Below are 26,664 nucleotides of genomic sequence, written 5' to 3' on the forward strand. Positions count from 1 at the left end.
AAATAAAATAAAATACAAATTAAAAAAACACAAACAAAATATTTATTTCAGAAACATGTTAACATTATTTATTGCACAATAATATATAGTTCTCTTTGTTGAAATATAAATTACAAACAAGCATGAATAAATTATTAATTTGCTTAAAAAGAGTAGTAATGGCCCAAAAACATTACCCAAAAGCTATCTGTTTTGTAAGTTTCTATTGTTTAAAGCCAAAACTGACAAACTATTTAAATGAATACTTCTCAATTGCTTATAATCAAATAATTGAAAAGAAATGTTTAAATCTTTATATAAAATCAACTATGCTATTTTAATCAAACTTAAATCACAACAGTAATAATAATACTAAATAACATTTGTATAGCACTTCCCACAGGCGTTTCAAAGCGCTTTATCAGTGATATGATGTGTTTACTGGCAAGACCCTTCAAAATAAGACATTTGCTAGTTAGCCTAAATTTGCATGTCTAGTAAAAAAGACTCTTCATGATAAGCCATTTGTGTTTTTTGTGTGTTAGATTTGCATTGTCTAGTGAAATGACTTGCTCTGAATTCAACAGAATATAAAAACAGTTGCTATGTCTCATTGTTGCCCATTGCTTATAGTCACATAAGAGAAAGCGAGTACCCATACACAATTCTGAGTGAGGTTCCTATACAAAAGCTTGCCCTAAACCATTTGACATAGCCTGAACTATCTCAAGAAGGCTGAGGAATTCAAATGTAACAGTCACTTGTGACTAAGCTGACTGAGCAAGTCATTACACAAATCAAACTTGCAAAAGAATGGCTTTTAAAACTAGACCTATTCATATGGGCATGTGCCTTTGGCTTATTGTCTTATTTGTAAAGTATTGTTTTGTGTTTGGTGTTTTTCAGTTTGATATTCTGTAATCTGTGTTTTCCACCATTACTGGGATGTAAATTCGCCCAGTGTTGATTTCTTTTTTTACACCAAAAGGCATCTGACCAATGACGAGTTAAAGCCTGTAAACTACGCATTTATGCCAAATGAGTCCTGGTTATGGCCGAGAGCAAAGGTACATGAAAATAACTTGTCCTGGATTGGTTTGCACTGCTGAAGGTTATCTTGACTAACTGGATACAGCTCTCTTCTGGTCACTCTTGATTAACTGGATACAGCTCGAAGGCGCTTTAATCTGGGCTTGCATTCCGCAACCTGTTTTGAAAATAGAACAGCACATGGCAAGGTGTTAAAAATAACAATGACAAAACTTTTAATGCACACATGCTCACTCTTAGAATGCTCTAGGCACCTACAAGAATACAATACAAAATACCTATACAAAAAACTGACAATTACATACATGTCCAAAGACAATTACAATGACAACATTACAATCCAAACATAATATTCTTTGGAAGATCCCTCATCCACTCCACACACCAAGGTTGGATATGCCTTCTCCTTCTTGAGTTATCGCTCAGACAGCGTTTCCTTTGTTTTAGCCATAATGACCTTGACATTGACTGAGAACCGAGAGGGTCATGACATTTACTAAGATAACACTGATACTCTGCATGTGTGATTTGGGGTGTTTCCTTCAATCTACTTTGCAAGTTTTCAAGGAGTAAAATTTAAAAATATAAAAAAACTATGACAAACCTCATCCTGTAGCTTAGAAGCCAGTAGTTTCATATCAAACAAGGGTACCAGTGAAGGTCTCCCGTGGGCACACTGGAATGGCAAATCACAGGTAGACAGTTGACCAATTAGAGATAAACATTCATGGTAACTCAAGTCATCACCAAACTTGATGGCACCTTTGAAATGAAGCAAAGCAATGGTTTTAAGGTATGTCAATTCAATTCAGTTCAATTCAACCACATTTATTTCAATTTCACAAAATATGTGCGCAAGTATTATAGAAAATTATGATTTACATTAAAACAGAATAGTCTAATGATACTAAACAATAGTAGGAATAGGGCAGAGTAGGTGACATGGTGGCAATCTCCGGTAAGGGTTTGCTTGATTTGGGGACGCCATTCAGGACAAGACAGAAAACGGACACAAAAGACAAAAAACATTTACAGACAGACAGACAAGACAAGAGGGCCGAGAATGTTAGCCATGTGACTATCACACAGGGCAGGTTTTGTTTATTAATTCTGGGTGTGAAGCCCAGGACTCTCCGAAAAGTGAACTTAATAACTATACAGCCAAGGACCCCATGGAGAGAAGATAAAGAATAAAGTTTCATTTTAAGATGTTGGAGGACAAACCCCAGAGAATTATTTTAGGGGAAATCCCTGCAGTCAGGTAGGGACTTAAAACCAGCTTTGCTGCAACCTTTGGATCTTGATAAGATTATTTTAACTCACCATGGCACGCCTGCGAGTTAAGAACTCTGGTTATAGTCTTTGGTAGGATGGCACTTGCTCCAGACGTCTGATGTAACAGCTCAAGATGCTCCATGAGGAGTGTCTGTAAGACGAACAAACTATACAGTTATATTTTGGGCTTTTATTAATACAACTTGGCCCCAAACAAAGCCAAAAGTCACTCGTTGGTTTTTTAATTGCTACTTGGCCCAAACGAAGGCTTAAAGCCATTCCATGATAAAGGATCACAACACGTTAAAAATAAAGATGAAAAGAACTAAAGGGAGATAAAGGTAGAATTTATATTCCTCTTACAATAGTCTAGACTGTAGGATTGATTTAAACATGCACGCGGAAAAGGAGTTCCAAAGGGATACAGTACTCGAAATAGAGCTACTGGAAATGGCTCTTTGCTCTACATCTACACAAAGCAAGAGTGTACGGGTGAAAGCCTGGTTTCACACTTAAACATCCAGATAGTACGTACCAGGTTGGACACACTAGTGCCACATTTACCATGAAAATATCTGTAGAAGAAACAAAATTATGCTGCAAAACCCTAACAGCGATCATGTGCACCATTCCAAGACATTTTTGTGAGTAAATGTATTAGATAATGCTATTGAAGTTGTCTCCTCAAACATTTCAAATTTGTTTGTTTATACATATATATAAGCTGTACCTCCACCATTGATACTGCAACCGACTGTCGCCCTCTCTTGAGTTCCGCAGCTTCTCTCTCCAGCAGACATGACGGGAGTCTGGTGATCTCGATTCTGCCTTCCTCCGTCTCACCATCTTCATCTTCATCCATGATGCGGTAGTTGATGCCCAGCCTCTGAAGGTTCTTGCCAAACACTCCAAGAAGCCTCAGCTGCTTCCGGGAGAAGGTCATAGAGATGGGAGGCATGACACTCGATGATTTCATCAATGGCCGTTGCTCTACTGTTGTGTCATCATCCTCTTCATCACGTGATAGATCTTCAAAAACATCTTGAAGTCCAAATAAAAGTTACCAAATTAAGGGTGTTTCACAATGAGATAAAGGTAATATTTGGATCAGTTTTCATTGTGTTTAGTATCATGACACTTTTGTTTGACACAATTCGTTCAGTAACTAAGATTAATCATTTGGCTAGCTCATGGTGAGGCTTAGTGCTTTATGAATTTGTGCCAACGTACACCCACCAAGGGCCGGCTTATATGTGCTCTGTAGGCCCAGGGAACCAGTGTTCCTCGCCCAGGATCAATATCAAAGCACTTTGAAGTGCTAGATTTTAACAGGCGACTTGAACAAAACTTCTAAGTGTTTTGACAGAGTGATGAGGACGACCTTACTCACTAACATGTACAAAACCAATGAGGACACCACTTTTTAAAAAATCAACATGAAGGGGAACAAAGATTTATGAGGCAGACAAACACAGAAGTGTTTGGATTAGTACTTTCAATTCTTGGCGAGTTTGAGATGGACACTAGTATAATTATATTCCCCCGGATTGAGTGTTGACGAAAGTACAACTTACCTGCTGTGAGTTGTTCAAGGCGAACTCTTTCATGTGCAGCATGCTGGTCAATCAGTAATATCAAGTTTGGTTCTGCAGATTTGTTCTTATCATTCGTGTTGATCGTACAAGCAATAAACTTATTGTCCACTTGTCCAAGTACCTAGTGGAGTCAGAGAAAGAGACAAATACAGGGTGCGTTCAATTAGCTTCCCTGTGTCGACCCCGCGGTGCTCATTCAGGTGAGCCCCTGGCAAGAGCTAATCGATTGATCACTTGCCCTCTCGTTGTGACGTCATGCACCTCGTGCCAGCCCCAAGTGACCCGTTCCACAAGCAGGGCACTTGGGGCTGACCAGGATGAGCCCCTGGAATGACGTCAAAGCTATTCAAACTTATCAGGGTCGACCCGGGGAAGCTAATCGTACGCACCCACAATGACCATTGGTTTGTGTAATGCCCTTTAGAGACAAAGGTTAACCAAGTATAATCTTTAGAGGTCGGAAGGGAATCCTAAATTGATGGCAAATTGAGTGGGTCCCAAAAGCACATTCTTCAAGGATCTAGGTCAGCCGTCTTGATAACCTTCCAAGTTACGAGAGTAAGAGACCCTTGGATGCAAGTAAAGGCATTTAAAAGCAGGTTCAATGTAATGCTGATTTACAGGCAAAATAAAAAGAAAGATACAAGAAAAGTAACATGCAAAAGTTTCAGCTGAGTAGTGTCTACTTGCCGAGGCAATGAAAACTGTCGCAGTATTGTCACAAGAATATGGAATCCAACGACAGCGGGTACCAACTGCATCTCTGGCCGCAGTACTCACAAATGGCCACCAATTTCTCAGAGATATGAGAAACATTTCATACAAGAATCACAGCTCAGATTCAAATGTTTGTGGGTGAAGTTGTTAAAACCAGATTTCTTTCTCAAAATAGTTTATATTATCAACAGCTGCAGCGCTACTTCTCACCAAGTAAGTTTTTATAGTCATTTTGTATTTTACTTTCCCGAGTCCTGTGAAAAAACATCACAGGCATATTACTCGGGTGGGATTCGAACCCACGACCCTTGCAATTCTAGAGCAGTGTCTTACCAACTAGACTACCGAGATAGCCCGGTAGCTAGAGGCAGTTTCGAATCCTATGTTTTGGCAGCGGGTACCGCAACGATATAATAGATGTTAAATTTGCAACGGGGATACGTTTTAATAGTCATTAATTTCTGGAGTTTTTACCGATCTATGACCCTACATTTCAGTAAAAATTTTGAAACACATGAAGTTCATTGATTCTGTTCACATTGAGAGCACTTGAAGTTCACCAACGATTATGTTTACCTTGATGTCCTGAAACATTGCCTTGGTGAATCTGTATGGGTGGATGGTAGACTGTGCCCTGATGGAGCTATGAGGGATATTTGAGCATTGCGCATCCAGGATACCAGACTCCACAGTAGCAAACATCGGATTGGTCCAGTTGGCAATTAAGTCGTCCACTGTCCGTCCCACGTCTGCTGGAAAAAGAAATCAGAGAAGATTCAAACGAGGTGACAGTAAATAAGACATTTTTCAAAATGATCGAAATAAGTAAAAACTTCAAACAATCAGATTAAATTCATTTTGTGCACATGACCACCAATAAGGTGCTTAAGGTGCTGGAAATAGGGAGAGAAATTGTTTAAACACCAGTGTTCTCACTTGGTGTATCTCAACATATTCTTAAAATAACAAACCTGTGAAAATTTGAGCTCAATCGGCCGTCGAAGTTGCGAGATAATAATGAAAGAAAAAACACCCTTGTCACACGAAATCGTGTGCTTTTAGATGCTTGATTTCGAGACCTCAAACTCTAAATCCGAGGTCTTGAAATCGAATTCGTGGAAAATTACTTCTTTCTCGAAAACTACAGAGGGAGCCGTTTCTCACAATGTTTCATACTATCAACCTCTCCCCATTACTTGTTACCAATTAAGGTTTTTATGCTAATAATTATTTTGAGTAATTACCAATTGTGTCCATGACGTTTTTAGAAATTATGAGACTGACTTCTGTAGCACCTTATAAAGGGTTACAAGGTGGTGCGATGCACTCAGCAGCCCCTGCCAGAAACTGCGCGGCAAACCCCTTCTCTTAACAGTAAGAGAAACTGGGTTCTTTTTCGCACATTACAAAGCACACAGGACCAACAGCTTTACGTCCCAGGAAAAAAAGTAATCATGGTTAAGTGTCTTGCTAAAGGTCACAAAGGTCACAACCGGAACTCAAACCCACACTCAGGTTCTGATTCAGATTCTGATTCGCACTCTGCCGTACCTGTTTGCTTGCTCGGACCATCTCCTCTCCACTTTGAAGCAATGTCACCACCCTGCTGGTCCATGTGTTCATCTACCATTTGAATGAGTGCAGAATGAGATGAGGGAGACAGGATACTAGTTGACTCATCGATGAGATTATCAGGCTTTGGTAACGTAGCTAGGAAAGGCTCAGCACACAGTGAGTGGACTCGATGGAGATGGGACTTCTTCCTACCTGAATGACGTAAGTTAAAAGATTGTGAAATCTCAAGATTTTCCTCGGATATCAGGGTGTTTTTGGTATTACATTAAAAAAAAAAAATCAATTTTCATGTATCTACACATAACTCTAATGGTAATGATGGATCCCTCCCTTGAAATATTTTGCTTGAAATGCTCTAGTTTAGCTTTGATCTTACAAGTTCAAAGCCCAACATTTGGAAACATTATATAAATTGGGGTGTTCACTATTTTCTTGTGACTTTAAAGACCAATTGAGCTTAAATATTTACAGGTTGGCTATTTCCTGCATATGATGGATCACATAAAGTATGTTACAAAAACAACTTTTATGGGCAGCCCTCAACCACGGCCAATAATCCCATACTATAGAATACACTATTTTACTCTTGTACAAAAGTACCCCCTTATCAAAGGGGGGAGGGTACCACCATGCCCCACATTGAACATAAAATGGTCAGCACAAAATATAGGCCATTAGATTTACAGCAGTTAAGTTTGTGTAAAGACAGTTGAATATTAGTTGCATGCATTTAGTGTGCAGTGAAAAGTAAACCTACATCACTCTTCATACTGGGAAAACTTCTATTATGAAAGAGGGTGCAGCGGTGCAAACAATTTCATAATTAATGGTCAACTAAAAAATTCAAATTTCTTACCTGTTTGAATGATGACTGAATTTCCATCAATCCCATTTCCTTCGTCAGTTAATGCATCTCCCAAGAGTCCGTCTTTCCTCGACGCTGGGTTCTCATAACTGCAGTTACCAGTCTTCAAATTGATGTAGACCTGCCGTTTCAGCTTCTGGTCGTACTGAACCACCCACCTTTTGTCAACAATGGACTCGGAGTCAGCGCTGTCTCCCTGGGGGATCTGCTGGGTCTGTTGATCGTCACAACATCCCAAGTCAGACACTTTCTTCAAATTGTCTTCTTGTTGAGTTTGATTCACTTGCAGCAAGTCTTCCTGGTGCTTTAGTTTGTGATCACTCTGAACGGTCAAGTTTGTAGCACTCTCTGCAGGTTGGGAGTCAACATTATCTTCCGTTGACCCATCTCTTGTGGCTTTTTGTTGGTGTTCTAGTTGATTTATTTCAAAGTCTGATGTGCGACTTGTTGGTGAGGTTTCACTGCTGCCATGTTGCTGACTGTCCACTTGGTGCATATCAGGTAACGTTGGGTTACTTGCTTGATGTAGATCTTTGTCTCGCTGGCTTTGATTCAAAAGAAACAATTCTGTCTTCATATTTCCTCCCTCTGTGAGAGACTCAGAATTAATCAGAGACTGGGTATCGAGAAATGGGACAAAGCCCGTATCACATTTTCTGCCGACTTCAAGTGTAACTTCTACCTCTGTGTTTTCATGCTGGTTAGCAGTAAATGTTGCTTCTAAGTCTTGTAAGTTAGGTAGAAGGAAGGGATAAGACCTGCTCTCCAAATCCAAGTTTGACGCTTCAGTAGTTTCAATTTCCGAAGGCAACGGATCATCTTTATCCAAATTGATGTTACATCCAATGTACTCTATTTCAGTTGGTTCACTGCAGTAGGCATTCAGGTCGGAAGGGACGGAAGATCTTAAAATGGTTGGCAAACCGGACAGTTGTTCTCTCCTCAGTTTAAAGGTCTTTGTATCGCACAGGATAACAGATTGGGAATGTTGTTCACCTCTTGAAAAGCTTTGTGATATTTCTTCAGATGATTGGCTGCAAAACATGCTCTCTGTCCCCAACCTCTGAGAGAAAGGCTCATTTACGGCGTCATCGTAAGTTAGATCAGTTTGTCTTTCGGGCTCTTTATCATGCAGTTCATGAACCTTTCTTTGGCTTTCTCCTTGTATTTGAAAGTTATCCTCTTTGATTCGGTCTTCCACAATTTTTGCCTCTTCTCCAATTTCACTCTGGACTTGAGACTCAATTCTGCATTTGTTAGTTTTTAAGTTGAGGTGAGTTATTCCAAATTTGGGGCTTTCCTTCTGTCCAGTTTGTCCTGTACGAGAAGGTAAGCCACATACTTGTTCAGTATCCGTATCAGGACTCATTTCATCACATTGCTTGTTTGTTTCCTGCTGTTCCTTAACAACAAATGAGTGCGGCATTTGAACATTTAGAGCAGCTTGTGGAAGGCTTCGGATGGTAGACGTTTCTGGTTCTGACTGAAGATGAGTAGCATTGATTTTGATTCCAGTTGCCTGGAAGGACTGTTGAATATGATAAACACCTTGTGGCATCTGTGCCTCATGAGAAATTTCTTGCTCTGACGTCAAATGTTTTGCTTTAGTACCAACTGTTGGGAAGACCCTTTGGAAAGTTTGCAGAAATCTGTCTGATGTCATGAACCTCTTTGTCAACGGTGCATCTCTCTTGTCCATGGTTCGTTCCTGCCTCAGGTTCTCCAAGGCTATGGTTCCTGTTGATGTAGTTGCTTGTCTCTTCCTCGGTGCAAAAGTGTCTACTATTGCTTCACTGGCTGATTTTTTTTCCGAGGCCATGTGTATCTGCCTTAACCGTTTCAGATTTGGTTTGTTTGTGACTGTAACTCTGGAGTGTTGTTCACTGTTGCTTCCTTTATTCTCAGTCGAGACATGCACATCAAAGGTATTTTTAGCTGATATCTTTTTAGATTCTGTCTGTGGACTACAATTCTCTTTAATGTTTCTCATTTCAGTGCTTTTGAGAGGTTCCAAGACGGACTCTGCAGGTTCATTTTTCTTGTTGGGCACGGACATCTGCCTTTTCTTCAGACAATCATTGATTGACTTCTCATCGGAAGTGTTATTTCCCAGCATCATGTCACCAGGAGGAAATCGCCTCTTTAGCATCACAGGGGAGGTGGTAGTGAAATGAGAGGATTGCTTCTGCCTGCCTGTATTCCTCAGATGGAACCTTCTTGTCGCCTCAACATCTTTCCCCTTCAGTAGCTCTGAGATTGAGTGTTGAACAACCTCTTTGCCATCAGGCTCGGCTCTAAATATCCTCCTGAATATCTGTAAGGAACTTCTGAACGAATCCCGACACCTTGATGGTGAAGATGAAAATGCACCGTCTTTAAGATGATTTTGTTTTCGGGAATCATCAGGCTTGGAAGTTCGGAGGGTTTTGAGATGACACTTGGCTTTGTCTCTCAAACTCGTGCCATAAACTTCACAAGGATTTGGTGATGATCCTTTTACTGCAATACCAGGTGATGGCTTTGTTGTCTGAACTAACGGTGGCTCACCCTTCTCAATGAGGACACATGCATCTGATGTGTTGCTCCCTCCATCAGAATCAAAAGATGAAGTATCCAACCCGAAACTGGACATGTCCAAAATGAATTCCTTCTGGTTTGAGTGACCAGAATATGTTAAGGAGTCCGGAATTTCTACATTGGGGGTTGTAAACTGATCACAATTAACCAGATCTATCACTGTCCTTGTGTCTGATGTGATTGCTGAGTTTGAGATATTTTCTCTAAGATGCTCTTGTAATGTAACTGTTGTATCACTGCTCTGCTCATCTACTTTGTTGTTTTCATATGAACAGGATTCACTTGATATATTACTCTCCAATGAGTTGATGGCAACACCATAATCAGGTGTTACTTCTTCAACTATCACTTTGGGAGATTTTTCATTCTTGTCTGTGATACCTTGTACCTCAAACAAAATGCCGTTTTGTTCTGGAGTAGACGACTGACTTTCAACATGATGGAGTTCAGTTGAACTTATATCAGGTCCATCCATAACAGGGGCGCACATGTTGTTTACTTTCTCATAGTCCAATTCTGATGTCAATTTCTCACTTGTTTCAGAGTGACTGGCATTGAAGACTTTCGATGAGCTTTCTTCAACATCTGATACAGGCTCTTGAAGGAGACCCTTCTCTCCAGATGACAAGTGTGAAACCGTTTTTACATGGAATTTATTGCTACCCAGATGCTGGTTGTACACCTCATTCTGACCATTTAATTGTTTCTCACTTTGCTCAGTGAACTTCTCTTTGTCGACACTTCCATCCAAATCAATATTTGGTTCCTGGATAATGGAGTCAACAAGTTTCTTGTCGTTTGTGTTACATTCTCTGCCTGGATGTTCTGTCTCAGATTCAAAGGAACTAACATCACTAATCATTGTTGGTGATGTCTGTTGTACTTTCCTTGGCTGATTGGAAGTATCGTTCTCCCCAGTTAGTGGACTGCTGCTTGCCTCCACCATCAAGGAGGTTGGGGAAATTCTAACACCAACTGGGGAGCTCACATCTGCTGAGGAGCCAAAACAGACTGGGGAGGTAAACTCTGAGGAACTTCTTGCGACTTCTGGCAAGGAGCTGTTAGAGACCAGCGAGATGACTTCTGTAGAGATACTGATATTGTTTTTCTGTTTATTCAGTGGTCTTCTGACTGTGAGTGATTGCAACGTGCTGCTGCATGAAGCAGCATTTATACCTCGCCCATACTTCTGGGACAGCATTGAGGTAAGGTTAGTATCCATTCTGTCTTTGTCGCTTGGAGACACCTCCTCATCTTCTTGACTTGATCCGTCCTCAAGTGTAAGGAGATTACATGGACTGCTTTCTGAGTGTTCCTTTTCCTGTTTCATCGTGAGGTTTTCTTGAGTCAGGAACTGGTCTACGAGCTTTTGGACACACCCCAACACTACACTCCAATCTCTGAACTCGACCAGTGTTTTAGATGGCTCAAGGCAGATGTCGTACTCACTGACGGGGCATCTTACATTCAGAACAAAAACACCGTAAAGATCTGCGGCCCTGCCTGGGCTGTTTGATAACTCAAGGACTGTGGTGGAATCGGCTGAGCTTTTTTTATCTCCAAACCGAGGCCTGTAGTGAGCGATCAGCGACTTCCTCAAGAGATGGTTGATGGCTTTGTGAAGCCTCGTCTTCAACACCAGGCGGTTGTTAACATAAATGAACTGTAGACTCTTATTTGGATGACCGTCTGTTCCGATATGCCCTGAGATACTAACCCCACCTTCTTGATGGATTACCTGCTTGAGACATTTTGCTTTGCTCTGCCCGAAGAGAAAGCGAAATGTGGCCACAGTGGATGATGCAATGTGTGTCTGGATGGATTTGGTTCCTGAGCTGTCATCACGTAGTGAGAATGAGATGTCTGGATGGATCAATGCAAGACCTTCGATACGGCGACAGACCCGCTCATAGTCTAGAGTATGTGATATCATCTTCCTCCTGACAGGCATATTATAAAACACACCATGGACGGTAACAGTGGTCCCAATGCTTGGCCTCTTCTTTGATGCCTCAAATACCTGAAGGGAAACAGATCAACAACTAGAATTTTCAACATGCCCAATAATTTAAGTCTGTGAACAATAATTCCCAATCAATACACATTATTGAAGTTAAGCTTTATCCAGGACCAAATATCATGGCTCTGCTAACCAGGAGAGTATGCACTTACGACTAAAAGAATTATGTCCTCTACAGCACGCCACAAGCACTGAATTCTGCAGTAAACTAAACGATGACATTGGACCCCAATATGTGCCACCTTCTTGATAAAATGACATTTTGAATTTTGAATGCCTGGAACAACTTTGGAATTTCCAAGTATTTTGCTGACAGCTGGACGGCTGAGGTTTGTATCCACCCGGACTTTCCAGTGCGTAGCATGCACAGACAGGCACCTACCATGATCTGCTGGGTTTCACCCATACAAAAACAGGTTCTAGTTAGCATGCCTTGTACATGTAAAACCCCTTTCTTGGGGTTATTGTTTTACCCCAGATTCCAGACCTTGGTCCTATTGTTGTAAAAATGTGAAAAACAAAAATGCCAGGCTGCCACCATTTTGTTGTCATTATATTAGCCTCAATGGGAGATAGGTCTGGGCCTTCCAAGTAGTGCTGGGTGAATAGTGAAATTTTGTTATTCGGATACCGCTGGCCAACTATCCGAAATTAACCGGATATTCGAATAGTTTTTTTCGCCGCTAGAGGGCGCTATTTAAAATTTAAAAAAAATCTTCTTTTTTTTTCTTTTCTTTTTTGCCGCTAGAGGGCGCTGTTCGTTTGCAAATGAGATCTTATGGGCGGATTGATATTAGTTTTAGACAGTGTCACTCGGTTCATTCATAAAAATGACCAGATCTAATTTAAAGATGGCGATTTGCTTTTTCTTTTGATCGTGATTGACTCTACGTGACGGAAAACTTTTGTAATCTTTGAACAAATTACGTCAGAAATGTCATTGTTTTAACTCTTCACGGAGGTGAGCATAGTTAAATACTTAATTTATGCTGTTTTATGCTGTCTTAATAGAAGTTTCATAAGGATTCAGACAAAACATTCATACCAGTTGTCGCCCGACAACCGCGGATATTCGGTTATAAAGAATATCCGGTTACTCGGTTGTAATTACAGAATTATCCGGTTTGTAAATAGGTATTTGCGCCCTATGCGGATATCCGGTTAAGAAAAAAAAAGGCATTCGCGGTTACAGATAGGAAAACCTATTCGCCATTAACTGGATATTCAAATAATTCGCCCAGGCCTACTTCCAAGATCCCAGCATACCATAGCAGATTTTCAGCCATTGCTCATGGCCAATGTTCTAAGAATTACACAGCAACAACAAATCGATTTATCATCTTTTGTTATCAAGTCAGGGTTTCATTGTGGTAACAATATTTTTAAAAGAAAACAAATTTGTATCAAGAAACTCCAACAACATTCTGAAAAATAATACAGCAAGTGGGCACAATTTTTTTCTTCAGAATACTGATGAGATGTGTTTAAGATTACCTCAGACTTGCCGGACTGGAAAAGCTTTGACATGGTGACATCAGACTCCTTGGCCCTGCTGACAATCTCAAGCACTCTAGCAATGTCAACAATGCTAGCTAGAGCCTCTCCTCTGTATCCAAAGTATTCCAAATGCTCCAGGTCTGCCAGCTTATGGCACTTGCTCGTGGCATAGCGTCGACCGACAAGGGCAAGTTCATCTTCGTTAACTCCTTTTCCGTTGTCTACGACCTGTTTACAGAATGTATTCAGTGGTTATGGGAAATGTTTACTCCTTATGAAGAACACTAGTAACACAAATTTGTAAATAAAATTATTTCCAATCGACTTTTTAATTGCTTTCGAATATAAAAAAAAATGAAATATTGATCACTCAAATCAGAATGATTCTTTCCTAAGGAGAGCATTTATATAAAAATTGTACCCAAATTTAAAAAAAGTATTTAGTATCTGAAAACAAAGAATCCATCAATGTGTCTCAGAGCTTAAGTATGGAGGGGAACTTGTTGCCTAGTGCGTGTTTCCCTTCATCCTATAGATGATCTGCCATCTTTTAAGAGGAATATCAATTCCTACCTTCAGCTCCACTATATTTCTGCATTTCTATGTTTACTTCCTTGTAGCCCTTTACCTAGAGTGGCTTTTAGCCTTGTTTTGGGCGAACTTGCATTAAAAAAATAAAAAAATAAAAAAATAAAAAACCACAAGACCACAGGGCTTGGCGCTCAAAACTTTTACAGAACCAGAATTTTATTTACAAGACCAGAGTCAAAATAAGAACAAATTTCCTGACCCAGTTTAACATCTAAGTTTACTGTTTTTGATTGATCTCATTTGTCTTAAATGTATGAACAATAATATACTTTGTATGTCATAAGTCAGAGAAGAGATTGCGTACAACGTGAATATGACAGTTAGATTTATAAGAGATACATTGCACAAAGCTTCATAGACCGCCATATTTGAAGATAAACAATGGAAAAGTGCCCACAAGTACGACTGCGCACAACCCTCAGCCAATGATAGCCTTTCATGTGTGGGCGTTTCATCAAACATGGTGGTCAATGGCGTCAAGCGCAATCCATCTGTAAAAAGGCTCATAATAGGTCAAACCTGTATTTTGAAGTTGGGCACATCAACACGGATGGCAACGCAGGTTGCTCCTGCGTCTACACTGTTGAGTACTAGCTCCTCTACACACTGGGCAATACTCGGAGTGGCGATACCAGAGCGAAGGCAAGACTGCACCTCTGGTGGCAATAAACGGATCATGATATCATCTCAGAATATGGTTCGGTCGTTTGGTGTAACTGTAAAGTTCATTCTAAATGAACTTGTTCTGAAATATAAAAGAAGGAAAAGGCAATTTGAACAAAATTACAATATAAGTCATCCCTGGCTGGAAAAATAGTAATTGCGAAATAACGTTACCCTGCTCCCTCCAGCCTTGCGTCTGTCGGGAGGATGGTTACGTTATTGCAACTAGAAATTTAGTTAACATGGTTAAGAAGAGACTTCAGTCATCGGGCAATTGAAGCTTCAAGTGTGAACATTTTCAAGGGACATGTGGATAAATTCCTAAAGAACGTCGGGGGGCTCTACATAAGCTTTTCTAAGCTGTCTGCCCCAGTAACCAGAACCACCGTCTCCTCCCCAGTTGTGTGATGGCGTCGGTGGATTCAAGTAAGTCAAGTAAGTCAAGTAAGTAAGTGTTTAACACAAATTTCTTAAGAGAAAAGAACATTTTTTTACAAAGCAAAATAGAAAATTAAAAAAATGAAATAGTAAAATCAAAGCATACATTGTACAAATTGGCCGAAGCAGCACACGACAAAAACAACACCTTGATAGAACATTAAGACTTTATAATGTTTTATTTTAATCAGGAATCAAAAAAATTCAAATAAAATCTGTCGATATTTCCAGATCCTGTTCCTGCCACCACTTTTACAATCATTCAAGGTTCAAAAACCTTTACCATTTGTTTCATCTCTATCAATTCGTTGGACCTTTCCATCATCTATCATCATGACACAGTGACAGTTCGTTTTTCCCTCTTTTTCTGCGGGAGCTTCGTCTACTTTCGAACGAATTGAACTAAACTTTGCACGAAAAGTCTATTTAAATATGGCCGCTAAGTTGAAGTGCGCCCTCTATTGCTAAGGTCACAGCGCGGTCAAATTGTTTACTGTTTCCAGGAGACATCTATCCCGTCGTCGTGCATTCCAGTTCTTTGAAAATGAAAATGTTGTCTATAAATGGCTGGAAATCTTTATCAATGTGATACATAGTCACAGCGAAGAGGTAAATATTTTGTTTGTTATTTCTTTTTTACAACTGATGAATGGACGGACATGTCATGATGAAGAAAGCTACGAAATGTTTCTCCATTCATGAATCATGGTTTGTTGTGTATGGAGGTAGACTCTACCTTCTTCATCTTCAATGGTGGAATCCTTATTCAGCCTCGTATTGCCTGGGGCTCGTACTGAAACATTGTGTTTTTCAAACTAAACACTTACAAAAGAACATAGGAAATATGCACCCGTGGTTGTCGCTGTTCACATTATGAATAAATTATCTTGTTGCGGAAGCTTGTTTTTCTTTCTTACTAACTAAAGTAAAAGTAAGTAGTTACAAATTTAATGGATGTACTTTATTTACTTACTAACTACAGTTTTTACACTTTAAATTTATTGTGTTTTTGTCATTACGTATAGTTGGGATAACGTAATTCCTCCTACCGATGGCGGAGCCGGAGGGTTACGAAGCTTATTTGAGTGAAAAAGGCGAAATATTTGAATAGTTTAGTCAGATTTGCTCAATTTTTACCACTTTCAAAAATCATGACACAAATTCTAGGAACACGAACTTGATCCTCAATTCTCAATGTCTAATGAATACATAACACTCAAAAACACAATTGAGAAAATGTTTTGGAAAACAAGGACAAAAACTTACCAGATCAACTTACAAAAAAAGGACAAAAAAAAGGACAACAACTTACCAGATCAACTTACCAGCGACACCCACACAAATTTCCCAGTTCTATTTTGAACCTGTCGCATCGCCATTTTGTGACTTCCCGATATGTTCCACGCTTTATTTGTTGGTCACCAAGCGCTGAATCACAGGTACCAGCCAATTGAATTGACACCCTGCCGAGCCGCGGCCGAATAGGACTAAACCATTCTGTAAAATGGGTGTTAAAATGGGGGTGTTGCAGTGCGGCAGTGGGTGCGCGTAATATGAGTGACGATGGGCATAGTAAACGGACAGCGCAAAATTGAGCAAATTTGTTGACTAGCTGTCGAAATTGTAACCATTACGTATAACGTACATTACATATATAGAACAATGAATATAATTGAAATTTGAATGAATGTCAAGAAAAGAAAAAAATCTATGTTTTTGCTGTGACCATGTTGACATAAAAAATGTGTGTGTTTGTGAATGCGCTCACAATTGCGGTTTCGTTGGTGTTTTTTTGAGGAAAGTGGTCATTTTTCGGAATGTTGTTATTGATTGAACAAAGTCTTTATTATATTATTAAATTAAGTTTAAGTTTTAAAGTAAATCTGTTAATAATACTTGTATATATTATGCTTCAATCTGGGGTTTTTTAAACTCAAAATTTACCCAATGAGACTTAAAATAACACACTTATTATCTCCCTTTGCCTATTTTTCAGAAAATGTTTCCTGACATGCACTTCTAACTGAGCATCCAGACAATCAATTGCGAAATATGGCAGCCATACACTCCTACTCCAACCCTTCAAAGGGTACAACACGACGTACTGCTTCTTCACATATCCCTGTACCCGTGAGCAAAGTCAAGCAAGAACAGCTAAGACGGAATCTTAGTGCCCCAGAGCCATCCCGACTTCTTATGATGCGGAATAGATACCAAGATCAGCTGCTTCGCGAAAAAGAGGCAAAAATCACCAAAATGTATCAACAGAACCAGGAGATAGCCCTAGAGCGGGTCAGCGGATCGGGCAACAAGCGCGGTATTGTCAGGGACTTCTTCAAGGAACGTCGAGAGATAGAGCAGACAGACTCTGATCACGCTTTGGACAGAACTCAACATTTCCAACAGAAGAAGCGTCAGAGCAAAGGTGAACAGACGTGGAGAGCAGAAGAAGAGAAAGAGAGACAGTTACATGAGATGAGACGAGCTAACAGTGAGAGACAGCTGTCTCAGAAGAAGATGGATGGGTATAGTCGATCCAAACCCCTTGCACCAATTAAAAAGGGCCAATCACAAAGCTTGAAAGACATGCACAGGACATCGAACCAAGATGGGTTCTATGAAACGACAGATAGTTTAAGGCATTACAACAAAGCAGATTTCAGTCCTCAAGGACATCAGCCCCATCCTCCTGTTGGTGGACAAGCGTCAAACAATCTGAAAGCAAAACCTCCAAAGGGCAACAAAATTTCAAAGGCCAACGCAAAAATAAAATGGCAGGCCCCATCTTCATTCTCAGGTGATGAAGATGAGGATGAAATACCTATCCCTGCTAAGAAATCATCACCCCTAAAACAGAGGAATAAAACCAGACCTCAAGTCAAACCTGAATGGACACCTCCAGAAGAGGTTACATACCCTGATGGGGAAGGAGATACAGCGCCCAACCCAACAAATCAAAGAAAACAACCGGTTAAACCCAAACAGGCAAAACCCAAAGCAAAGCCTAAACCAGAGTGGAAGCCTCCAGTTTCCTACTCATCAGATGATGAAGACGAACTAAATCAAACTCCAAGCCCAAACTTTCCCCAAACTGCACAAATCAAAAGAAAACCAAATAATCAACAAAAGAGACCCCAAAAGGCGACAGACTTTCAAAAATGGCAACTCGAACAAGATCTTGAGCGCGTCAACAGGTTAGAAAAATACCAACAGGGTATGGAGAGTCAGAGAGAACCTGAGGTGGACTATCAATATGAATCTGACATGAAAGAACAAAAGTCCAGACAAAAGCAACGTCAGAAGGAGCTTGACGACATGGAAGAACAGAACAGATACATGAGAGAACTTGAGGAAAAAATTTCCAAAAAGCAAAGTGAGCTATCCAAATATGATAATAAATCAGACATTGAGAACTCCCCACGACGACAACCCAAGCTCAACTCGAAGAAAAGCGACAAACAACATCTCTCAAGGCATGACTCTTACTCACAGAACCAGTCAGAGTTGTCAGATGGCAGCACACCTTATGACGACATGAGCTCAGTAACGCCAAGTGAGCCTGTCATTACGAAACCAGTGAAGGTAAAACCAAAGAAAAAGCCCAAACCAAAACGACGGAAGCCTGAGCCACAACCAGTTCCCACGCCTGAGTATAATGACGAGCCGACAACTAAGCGATCAGGAGTTGATTTCTATTTAGAAGTGGCTGAAACGTCAGAAGATGCCAGGGCAGACTTGAATCTCCGAGAATGTCCTATATGTGGGAGAAACTTCAACGCAGACAGACTTGCCAAACATGCCAAGGTTTGCAAAAAGACAGCTACGAAGAAACCTAGGAAGGTTTTTGATACAAGAAAGCATCGAGCTGAAGGAACGGATCTTGATAATTATCAACCTTCAGAAAAAGAAAGAAACTACAAACCGGTGAGTGAATTTATGAATAATTTGTTTTGATTCAATTGTATTTATGTTTTTCAGGCATCGAGCAGAACCGAGGACCAGTTTCATAAAGCTGCTTAGTGGTCGATTATGTGCTTACTGTGCAATTTCAAATTTTTATAGTGCTGCTAACTGTAAGAATGTATGAGGCTTATATGAAAATGAACGATGTTACAATGCAAATCCATGGTGACCTGCAAGCTAGCCATCTCTTTTTCGAATGTCCGACAACTCGTCTGTTTGGACAACTCGAGTCGAGTTGTCCGAATGGACGAGTTGTCCGACGGGCGAGTTGTCTGGTCTCCTCTTTTTCTTGCTAACCTCTGAAATATGCTTACCATTAATTTTTAAGAGCAAATTTTCAGCTTAAGTTAGCAGTAAGCACACAAAGTACAAGCCCCACATCTACATCTATTCATCTATTCAGCTACTAGTCAAAGAATATTCAGCATGTGAATAACAATGAAGTGCAAAAGTGAGCAGGCCGTGGGAACACATCAGCAAAAAGCTCACAAAAATAGGTGTATATTAGTTACAGATGCGGGTAGGCTGCTAGTGCAAGTAAAAACTTGACGGGATCTTGTTGGCACAGATACTTACACTGATGAAAAAAGTGAATGTTGTGCAAAATTTAGGCCAAAATGTGTGGACTGACAATACTTTAGAAAATTTTCAAAAAATCTTTTGACATGCAAGTTGCAGAGATCCCAAGATTCTTTTTTCATTTGTCATTAGATGAAAACTGTTCCAATACCCAGTTGCCATAAAAACAATTTTTTGTTGTTGGCGCGCGAAGTTACGGAGGTGCGAAAACGCAGTATATTGGTAAAATTTGAACTTTGACCTCTATTATCTCTCTGCGCTAACGAGATCCCACTCACTTTGCACTTAAATTTGTTTTAGGGATGCAAGCTCTTTCATTTGAACTTGTTCAATTCATGAAATCCTATAGGCGCCTTGAGTTATGAGGCGTTGAAAATGGCACGAGGGCACTGTTCGTCAAAGGTTCAGGTGCGTGTAACATGACGCGCCAACGAGATCCCAATTTTTTTTTTATACTTTTGTTATAAGCCCAACTGGAGGTTTCAAAAAATGTTTTATTTTTTCTGGGATGACCTTGGCGCACGTTTTTGTGTTTACAGGGAATGTACTATTCGTTTCTTGAGGGCTTTTTGGCCCAAACTTTGATAACTGGTAAGTCCAAAACCGAAAGCGTCAGCAAACTAAAATTTTGGATTTATTCGTTTGGTATGATGGTGTATCACTCTAATTTTTTGGAAGAAGATCTGCGAACCCATGAATCACACCCCCCCCCCCCCCTAATTTGGTACATTCTTACAGGCAGGGACTCTTAAAAGATATGCTTTTCAACACTAACCTGGCAAGATAAACCACTTGAAGATCATTTTGACTGGTCCTTCTGAAGGTGTTTTTAAACCTAACTTTTGGTCATTTAGCAGGGGTCGAAATTGCCACTAGCCCGCTAGCCCGGGACTACCAGATTTACAGCCGGGCTACTCATTTTTCCAGTTTGATAGCCCGACGGGCTAGTGGAAAAATTATGCAAAAATCATCATCACAAACAATAAAGAACTACATGTATGTTATTGGTGTATTGTAAAGTTTGAGCCGTGACGCGAGACATAATGTGTCTTTCGGGCTACCAAAATCTAATCAGGGCTACTAAAAATTATTGGTCACTAGCCCTGCTGACTACCATGGAAATACACTTAATTTCGACCCCTGTTTAGATGTTTTGCATTTCTGATTCTTTGTCGGCATGTTGCCTTTAAAACTAATGCATTCATGTCAACTGCCTAATGGTAGTGGTCGTAGTTTGTTAAATGTCAAGTGTGAGCTGAAATGTCAATGCTGATTATGATGAATGCAAATTTTTAGTGAATTTTCCGCTGTCAAAAAAAGGCAACTCTTCTAACTCAGGGACCCAGTTACTCTTTTTTTGCATGCAGTCAATTTACTTAGCCCCATTTGGGGCCAATCTTTTTTTGTGATGGGCATCAACAATCATATTTTGTGCCCACAAAGCCACAAAGTTCGACCTCATTCTCGACAAAGAATGCTACATATACTGCACTTGTAGATAGCCCTCCTTCTGGAATTTTCTAAAAGGCATAACTTTTTGGGGGGAAATCAAAATGATTTTCGAGAGTGTGCTATCAAAATGTATTATTTTTTAAACAGGTTTTGTCACGCCAAATTATGTAGAGCTGCTTTTGAAAGCAGCAAATAGTGCTTAAAAATTGTTTGCAGAGCAAAGTTCACTAAAACAGGGAATCAATCAAAAATTACACAAGTTACATGTAGATGGGTTTTTGGCTGGTAAGCTTATTCTTGGAAGCATAATTTTGTTGTGCTTAGGTACTGTCTGTGCATAAGCAGCTCTATAAAGCCATTTTGGGATGGTGAACACAACACTATTACACTATTACTATTAGGTTGAGGTTAATTTGTCCGTGTACACCCAAACCAAACTATGCTCTCCTATAGAGTCCGCCAAATCTCAAAAAGACTAACAAAGTTTGACCAGTTTTTGTTTTGTTTAGCAAAGATACAGAGTTGTTGCACTGACAAAATGACCGTTTGTATTTTGTTTATATTTCATGGAAAGTTTCTCAATTATGTTTTTTTTTACTCATCTCTCAGAAGAAGAAGAGCAACTGGAGGGAGTCACATAATCAGCTAGTCCAGGCAGTACAAGATGCACGTAAGGTACAGAACCACCTGGCAAAAGGGGGTGATCTCCGCGATCTCCCGCCCCCTCGCGCAGCTGTGAACTCCGATTATACGCAGTGCCCTCATTGTCAGCGAAGGTTTGACCCTACCGTGGCTGAGCGTCATATTCCTAAGTGTAAAGAAACCAAACATCGACCTGCACCATTGAAAAAGGCCGGCAGGAGATGAGATTGTGGAATGAACATCTCTCCTGAATCATGTTTTTTTATTCTGCCAAGGAGGTCAGTAATTTGTTAAAAAATGGCGGGTTTGTGATTTGCCTGTTGGGTTTGTCCCTACATGTAGCTCCCTTATTTAAATGAACCAAAAATGTTTGATGTTAAAAGTTATTGCATGCCTGCTAGTTGAAACCAAATTTCTATGTTTTTAGAAATGTGGACAATTTACAGTGCTACATGTAGGTCTATCTATTTATTAACTTTGTCTGGCTGGAAATAGCAGTGTAGAAGGAAAACAATGCCAGAAGTTACAAGCATAGAACGCATAGAAATAAGGCCTTTATAGAGAGCTATTGACATAAGGTATTTTTTAAAAAGCACACTTAGAGACTATTATTATAATTATTAAATGCAAGCATGCATAATCAAAAGCAATTTCTTGTATACACCTTCTTGCATGGCTCTTATCCAGTGACTGTTTCTTTTCTATTCACGTTCATAGTGACCAAAATTGATGTCAGTGCGTCAGTAGTTCCTGAAAGAGTTATTATTCAGTGCCATGTAAAAGAACATGATTGATTGTATTGATTGTATGACTTGCCGCTAAAAAACTAACCTGCAAAAATAATAAATTTGTATTCCTATATTATAAGCAAATGAAATGAAAACCACATTGAAACAAACTGCAGAATGTAAAATAATTTTATTTGAAGCACTAAGTAAGAAATAATTTAACACTTCTTAAAGCCATTGGACACTTCCGGTACAGAACACAGATTTACAAATAACAGGGTTTACAGAAGGTAATGGTGGAAGACTTCTCTTGAAATATTATTCCATGAAATGCTTTACTTTTTGAGAAAACATTAAAACAATATAATTTCTTTATATCGAGAATTACCGATTTATTTTAAACACATGTCATGACACGGCGAAACATGCGGAAACAAGTGTGGGTTTTCCCGTTATTTTCCCGATGATCAATTGAGCCTAAATTTTCGCAGGTTTGTTATTTTATATAGAAGTTGTGATACACAAAGTGTGGGCCTTGGACAATACTGTTTACCGAAAGTGTCCAGTGGCTTTAAGTATGATGACTGTAGATGGTTTTGGAGAATTTTTGAAAAATAGGTTAAATTCTTTAACTTTTATGTGAAATCTGAAGTGAAAACTGAACGAGCGTTTTGTTTTCTGCCTCTTAAACGTAAAGACTGGTACACAAGTCTAGTTTATAAGCTTGCAGGTACTCTTCAGCCTTTTAGTGGCAGCCTTTACTCAAGTTTGTCAATATCGCAACCTTGAGACATGGTTAATTAAATTTATATGTCATGTATCTTTTTATCCCACTTACATGTACAATAAAAGAACTCGGATGTTTTAATATGTTCAGAGAGAGTCTGGATATGTTCAGATTGAGATTGTGAATTTCAATTCAGATTAATGTAGACCTTTGCATTCATGTACTGCTGACATTTAAACACTGAGATGTAGTTGTCTAAAATCGAAACATGAAACCTACGGCAATATCTTACATTATTACAGTGAAAGAGCTCAGAAACAATACATATTTTTACCCCAATGGTACACTCTTCAAACAGTTTTTTTAATACAAAATCATTACAAAGCATTACATCAGATCACTGTGTACTGTGAAGGGTGACTGATTGGTAAAATATATTTGGAGGAAGACGTTTTTTAAACATCACTGTTTTACTTTAATCTGTCAAACCAAAATCCCAAAATGTCAGCGCTGTAATGTCGTGGGCACAAAGGGGTCGCAAAATTCTTTTACAGGGGACACTTCTGGCCAATTTGCAATTTTTCAGCGAGCCCTTTTCAGGGCGTTTTAACAAATTGTCAATTTCTATTTTTATAAGTTCATAATCTGGTGCGAGTGTGAAAACTAATACATTCACTTGCCAACTTATAAATGGGAAGAAAAAAAAAACAGTTTTAAGAACATAAAAATGTTCACATTAAAGTCAGATAAAATGTACTTGTTTACGCTGAAAATGTTCCGAACACAAAAGTATGATTTCAAATTGGAGAGGGGGGGGGCACCCTTAATTGCCACAGTCTCCACCCATTTTTTTCTTAAAACTCATCAAACAATGCGTTTGATGATTAGCTTGTTTTACATGTTTAGTAACCACTGTGTGCAAGAAGCAATTTCACCATCTACTGCTGCACCTGAGGCAGGGTCAGTGCTATATTTAGCCAGTATACCTGAGACAGTATTGTAATAATGAGAAGAGGTATCCTTGACTTTCTTTTTACCTGTATGCCATCAATACACAACTTGCACTGGCAGTATAAACCAGTGTAGTCGTAGTCTGTTGCTATAGAGATGCGCAATTAAGCGCGGTCTCTGTGTTCTGTCACAACTGAAAAGGTACTGTGTAAAGCTTATGCCCTTACCATGGCATATGTTTCCCAAGTAATACTAATCTTAAAGGAACATTACAGAATTGTTTTTTTGCTAACAAAACAGTTGCTGGCAGTGTAAATACACTGACAAACCTGTAGAAGTTCAAGATCGATCGGCCATCTGGGTCACGAGAGAATATTGAAAAACCGAATACAAATTTTGCATTGCATCAATGCCAAAACAAAAATGAATAAAACGCTCACTGAGCGATAAACCCCAAATGCGAAATTATATTATTTATTTCTCATCAAATATGACATTTCAAACAGAAATATTTCAAACGATGTTTTCTACTATCATCATCATTAAACCGTGGAAGTTTTATGTAAATCTGTGATCTTCACGATTTTTGTTTCTTACCAATTCTGTAACGTTCCTTTAAATATTTTATTATATTTTAAAAGATAGCACCTGACACCTTAAGAATTTTATTTTTACATGTATATGAGGTTTTATTTTTCCATGAAAATGTAACTGCATACAGAGTTCTTTTCTTGATTACCTTTTTTTGAATCTGTGAATATTTTTATTGCCATGGTTTTTTTGGTGTGTTAGAAATTGTATGGATTGGTTTTAGAAAAGTAATTTCTATTTTGTTTTTAAAGGAAGGTATACATGTAGGTAATTACTTCAAAGACTATTTACTGAAAAACAACTGTCTTTATGAGAAGCACTGCAGCCGTTGATAAACTATTTTGAGAAAGGATTCAAATCAAAGAAATATGGTTTGGATAATATTTCACGGTAAAACAATTTGAGTTTGTTATAACTTGACAGTTTGTTGTTGTTTTCTCAGCATGTAGACACTGTATTCAGTTGAATAGTGTCACCGTAAGTAAACACTATATTCAACTGAAACTTCCACATGTGTTTTTGTATCAGCATTATTTTGACAAAAATCAATCTATGATCGAACCATCAAAGGAACACGTTGCCTTGGGTCGGTCGAGTTGGTCTTTGAAAAGCGTTTGTAACTGTTTGTTATAAAATGCATTATGGTTAGAAAGATGTTTTAAAAGTAGAACACAATGATACACACACATTTGCCTCGAAATTGCGTGGTTTTCCTTTTACTTTGCGAACTAACACGGTCGGCCATTTGTGGGAGTCGAAAATTTGACTCCCATAAATGGCCGACCGTTTTCGTCGACCACGTGATTTCGAGTGATGCTTGTGCATATGGATCACTTCATTCTACTCTTAAAATATCTTTCAACCCATATGCATTTTATAACAAACGGTTACAAACCCTTTTCAAAGACCAACTCGACCGATCCGAGGCAGCGCGTTCCTTTAAAGAGTGTGTACAACATTGGTGAGATGTTTTGCACATAATGTTACATGGGATAAAGATAGTCATGGTGGAAAACTTGCCTAGAAATATTTTGATTGAAATGCTTTATAATTACCAGACATGATATTTTCCTGATTTCCGATTTTGTTTTTGCTCTTGGACAAATCTGGGGAAAATTTGATTAAATAGCCTGAAATGTCTATTAAAGCCTACACCACATGTACATGAACATGTTGGTCAGCCTTTGTACTCGATATAATATTCTTACTATTTTCCAAGGACCAAAGACCTAAGTTTATGAGAAATGGATTTTAGTCAAAAGCCTGATGCTTGAAAACAGTGTAAAAAAAAAAAGTTAAAAAAAGGGAGTTTCACTGTTTTTCTTGTGACTCTTATGACTGATTGTGCATTCATGAGTGTCACAGCTTTATTATTTCATGTATTGGGTCACATGAAGTGCAGACACTGGACTTTGACAATTACTGATGTAATTGTTGTCGAGGTCTGTGTGCTTTAAACAAAATCATAAATTTCCAATATTATTTGTAATAACTTCATAGTGTTTAATATAAAAATCAATCCTGTATCATAAATGATTAAGCTTTACATTTTGTTTTTGTTGCCTGCGTTGTTTTGTTAATTGTGTTGGCACTTTTTAACTTAAACAATTTTTAACAATGTTATGTAAAGAGATGCTACGCAAAAGAGTTTTTAAAAGCTATAACTTTCAAGTTGAAGTAGTTAAGTGTAAGTCCAGCTGATATTTATCTCGAGTATAAAAGAGATGTTTTTTACTAGCTTTTAGTTTTCCATATACATGTATATTTGTATTATATATATATTTTTTCCTAAACTGTTATTAGAGTACTATGCAGCATTTTAAGTTGATAGGCTGAAATATATATTGCTTTTGAAGATAAGAAGAATTATTGGATATTGTGGTCTTAGCCCAGCATCATAATTGTGAAGATATCTGTATACTTGTTACTGACTTGTACATTAAAACATAATAGTCTGGCATCAAGCAAACTTGAATCCTTGATTATGATTTTACAATATTTGTTGATATTTCCTCGCAACAGTAAATAGTGCTTAAAATAATTCTGCTTAGTAACAGTAAGAAGGATGCCAGTCACAGTTGTTACATGTGAAATGTTATTTTAGCCGGTAACCTTTTTCTGGTATAAGCATAATTTTGTTGTGCCTGGCTATTTTTGGTTTTGCCTGTAGAGCTGGGCCCAATTTCATA

General features: G+C 38.9%; 2 protein-coding genes across 3 annotated transcripts; one reads left to right on the forward strand and one right to left on the reverse strand.

Moving 5' to 3' along the window:
* Positions 1-83: 83 nt before the first annotated feature.
* LOC139935812 (uncharacterized) lies at positions 84-15,268 on the reverse strand. Of its 2 annotated transcripts, none has more exons than XM_071930418.1 (11): positions 15,126-15,268; positions 14,261-14,486; positions 13,148-13,378; positions 7,048-11,653; positions 6,168-6,383; positions 5,193-5,365; positions 3,879-4,020; positions 3,035-3,345; positions 2,353-2,455; positions 1,634-1,791; positions 84-1,186 (listed from the first exon to the last, which is right to left on the reverse strand). In XM_071930418.1, exons 2-11 carry the CDS (start codon positions 14,417-14,419, stop codon positions 1,136-1,138), a joined length of 6,150 nt encoding a protein of 2,049 aa, XP_071786519.1. In that variant the 5' UTR covers positions 14,420-14,486; positions 15,126-15,268; the 3' UTR covers positions 84-1,135. The 2 variants fall into 2 exon arrangements, with proteins under 2 accessions (XP_071786519.1, XP_071786511.1); XM_071930410.1 differs by having other exon boundaries at positions 5,193-5,368.
* Positions 15,269-15,340: 72 nt separating this feature from the next.
* LOC139935828 (uncharacterized) lies at positions 15,341-26,429 on the forward strand. The gene is made up of 3 exons (XM_071930428.1): positions 15,341-15,451; positions 16,839-18,766; positions 21,446-26,429. The coding sequence occupies exons 2-3, from the start codon at positions 16,895-16,897 to the stop codon at positions 21,701-21,703; spliced, it is 2,130 nt and encodes a 709-aa protein (XP_071786529.1). The 5' UTR covers positions 15,341-15,451; positions 16,839-16,894; the 3' UTR covers positions 21,704-26,429.
* Positions 26,430-26,664: the final 235 nt, after the last annotated feature.

The sequence above is a fragment of the Asterias amurensis genome, chromosome 1 (genome assembly GCF_032118995.1).
Source record: "Asterias amurensis chromosome 1, ASM3211899v1".
Taxonomy (NCBI): Eukaryota; Metazoa; Echinodermata; class Asteroidea; order Forcipulatida; family Asteriidae; genus Asterias; species Asterias amurensis.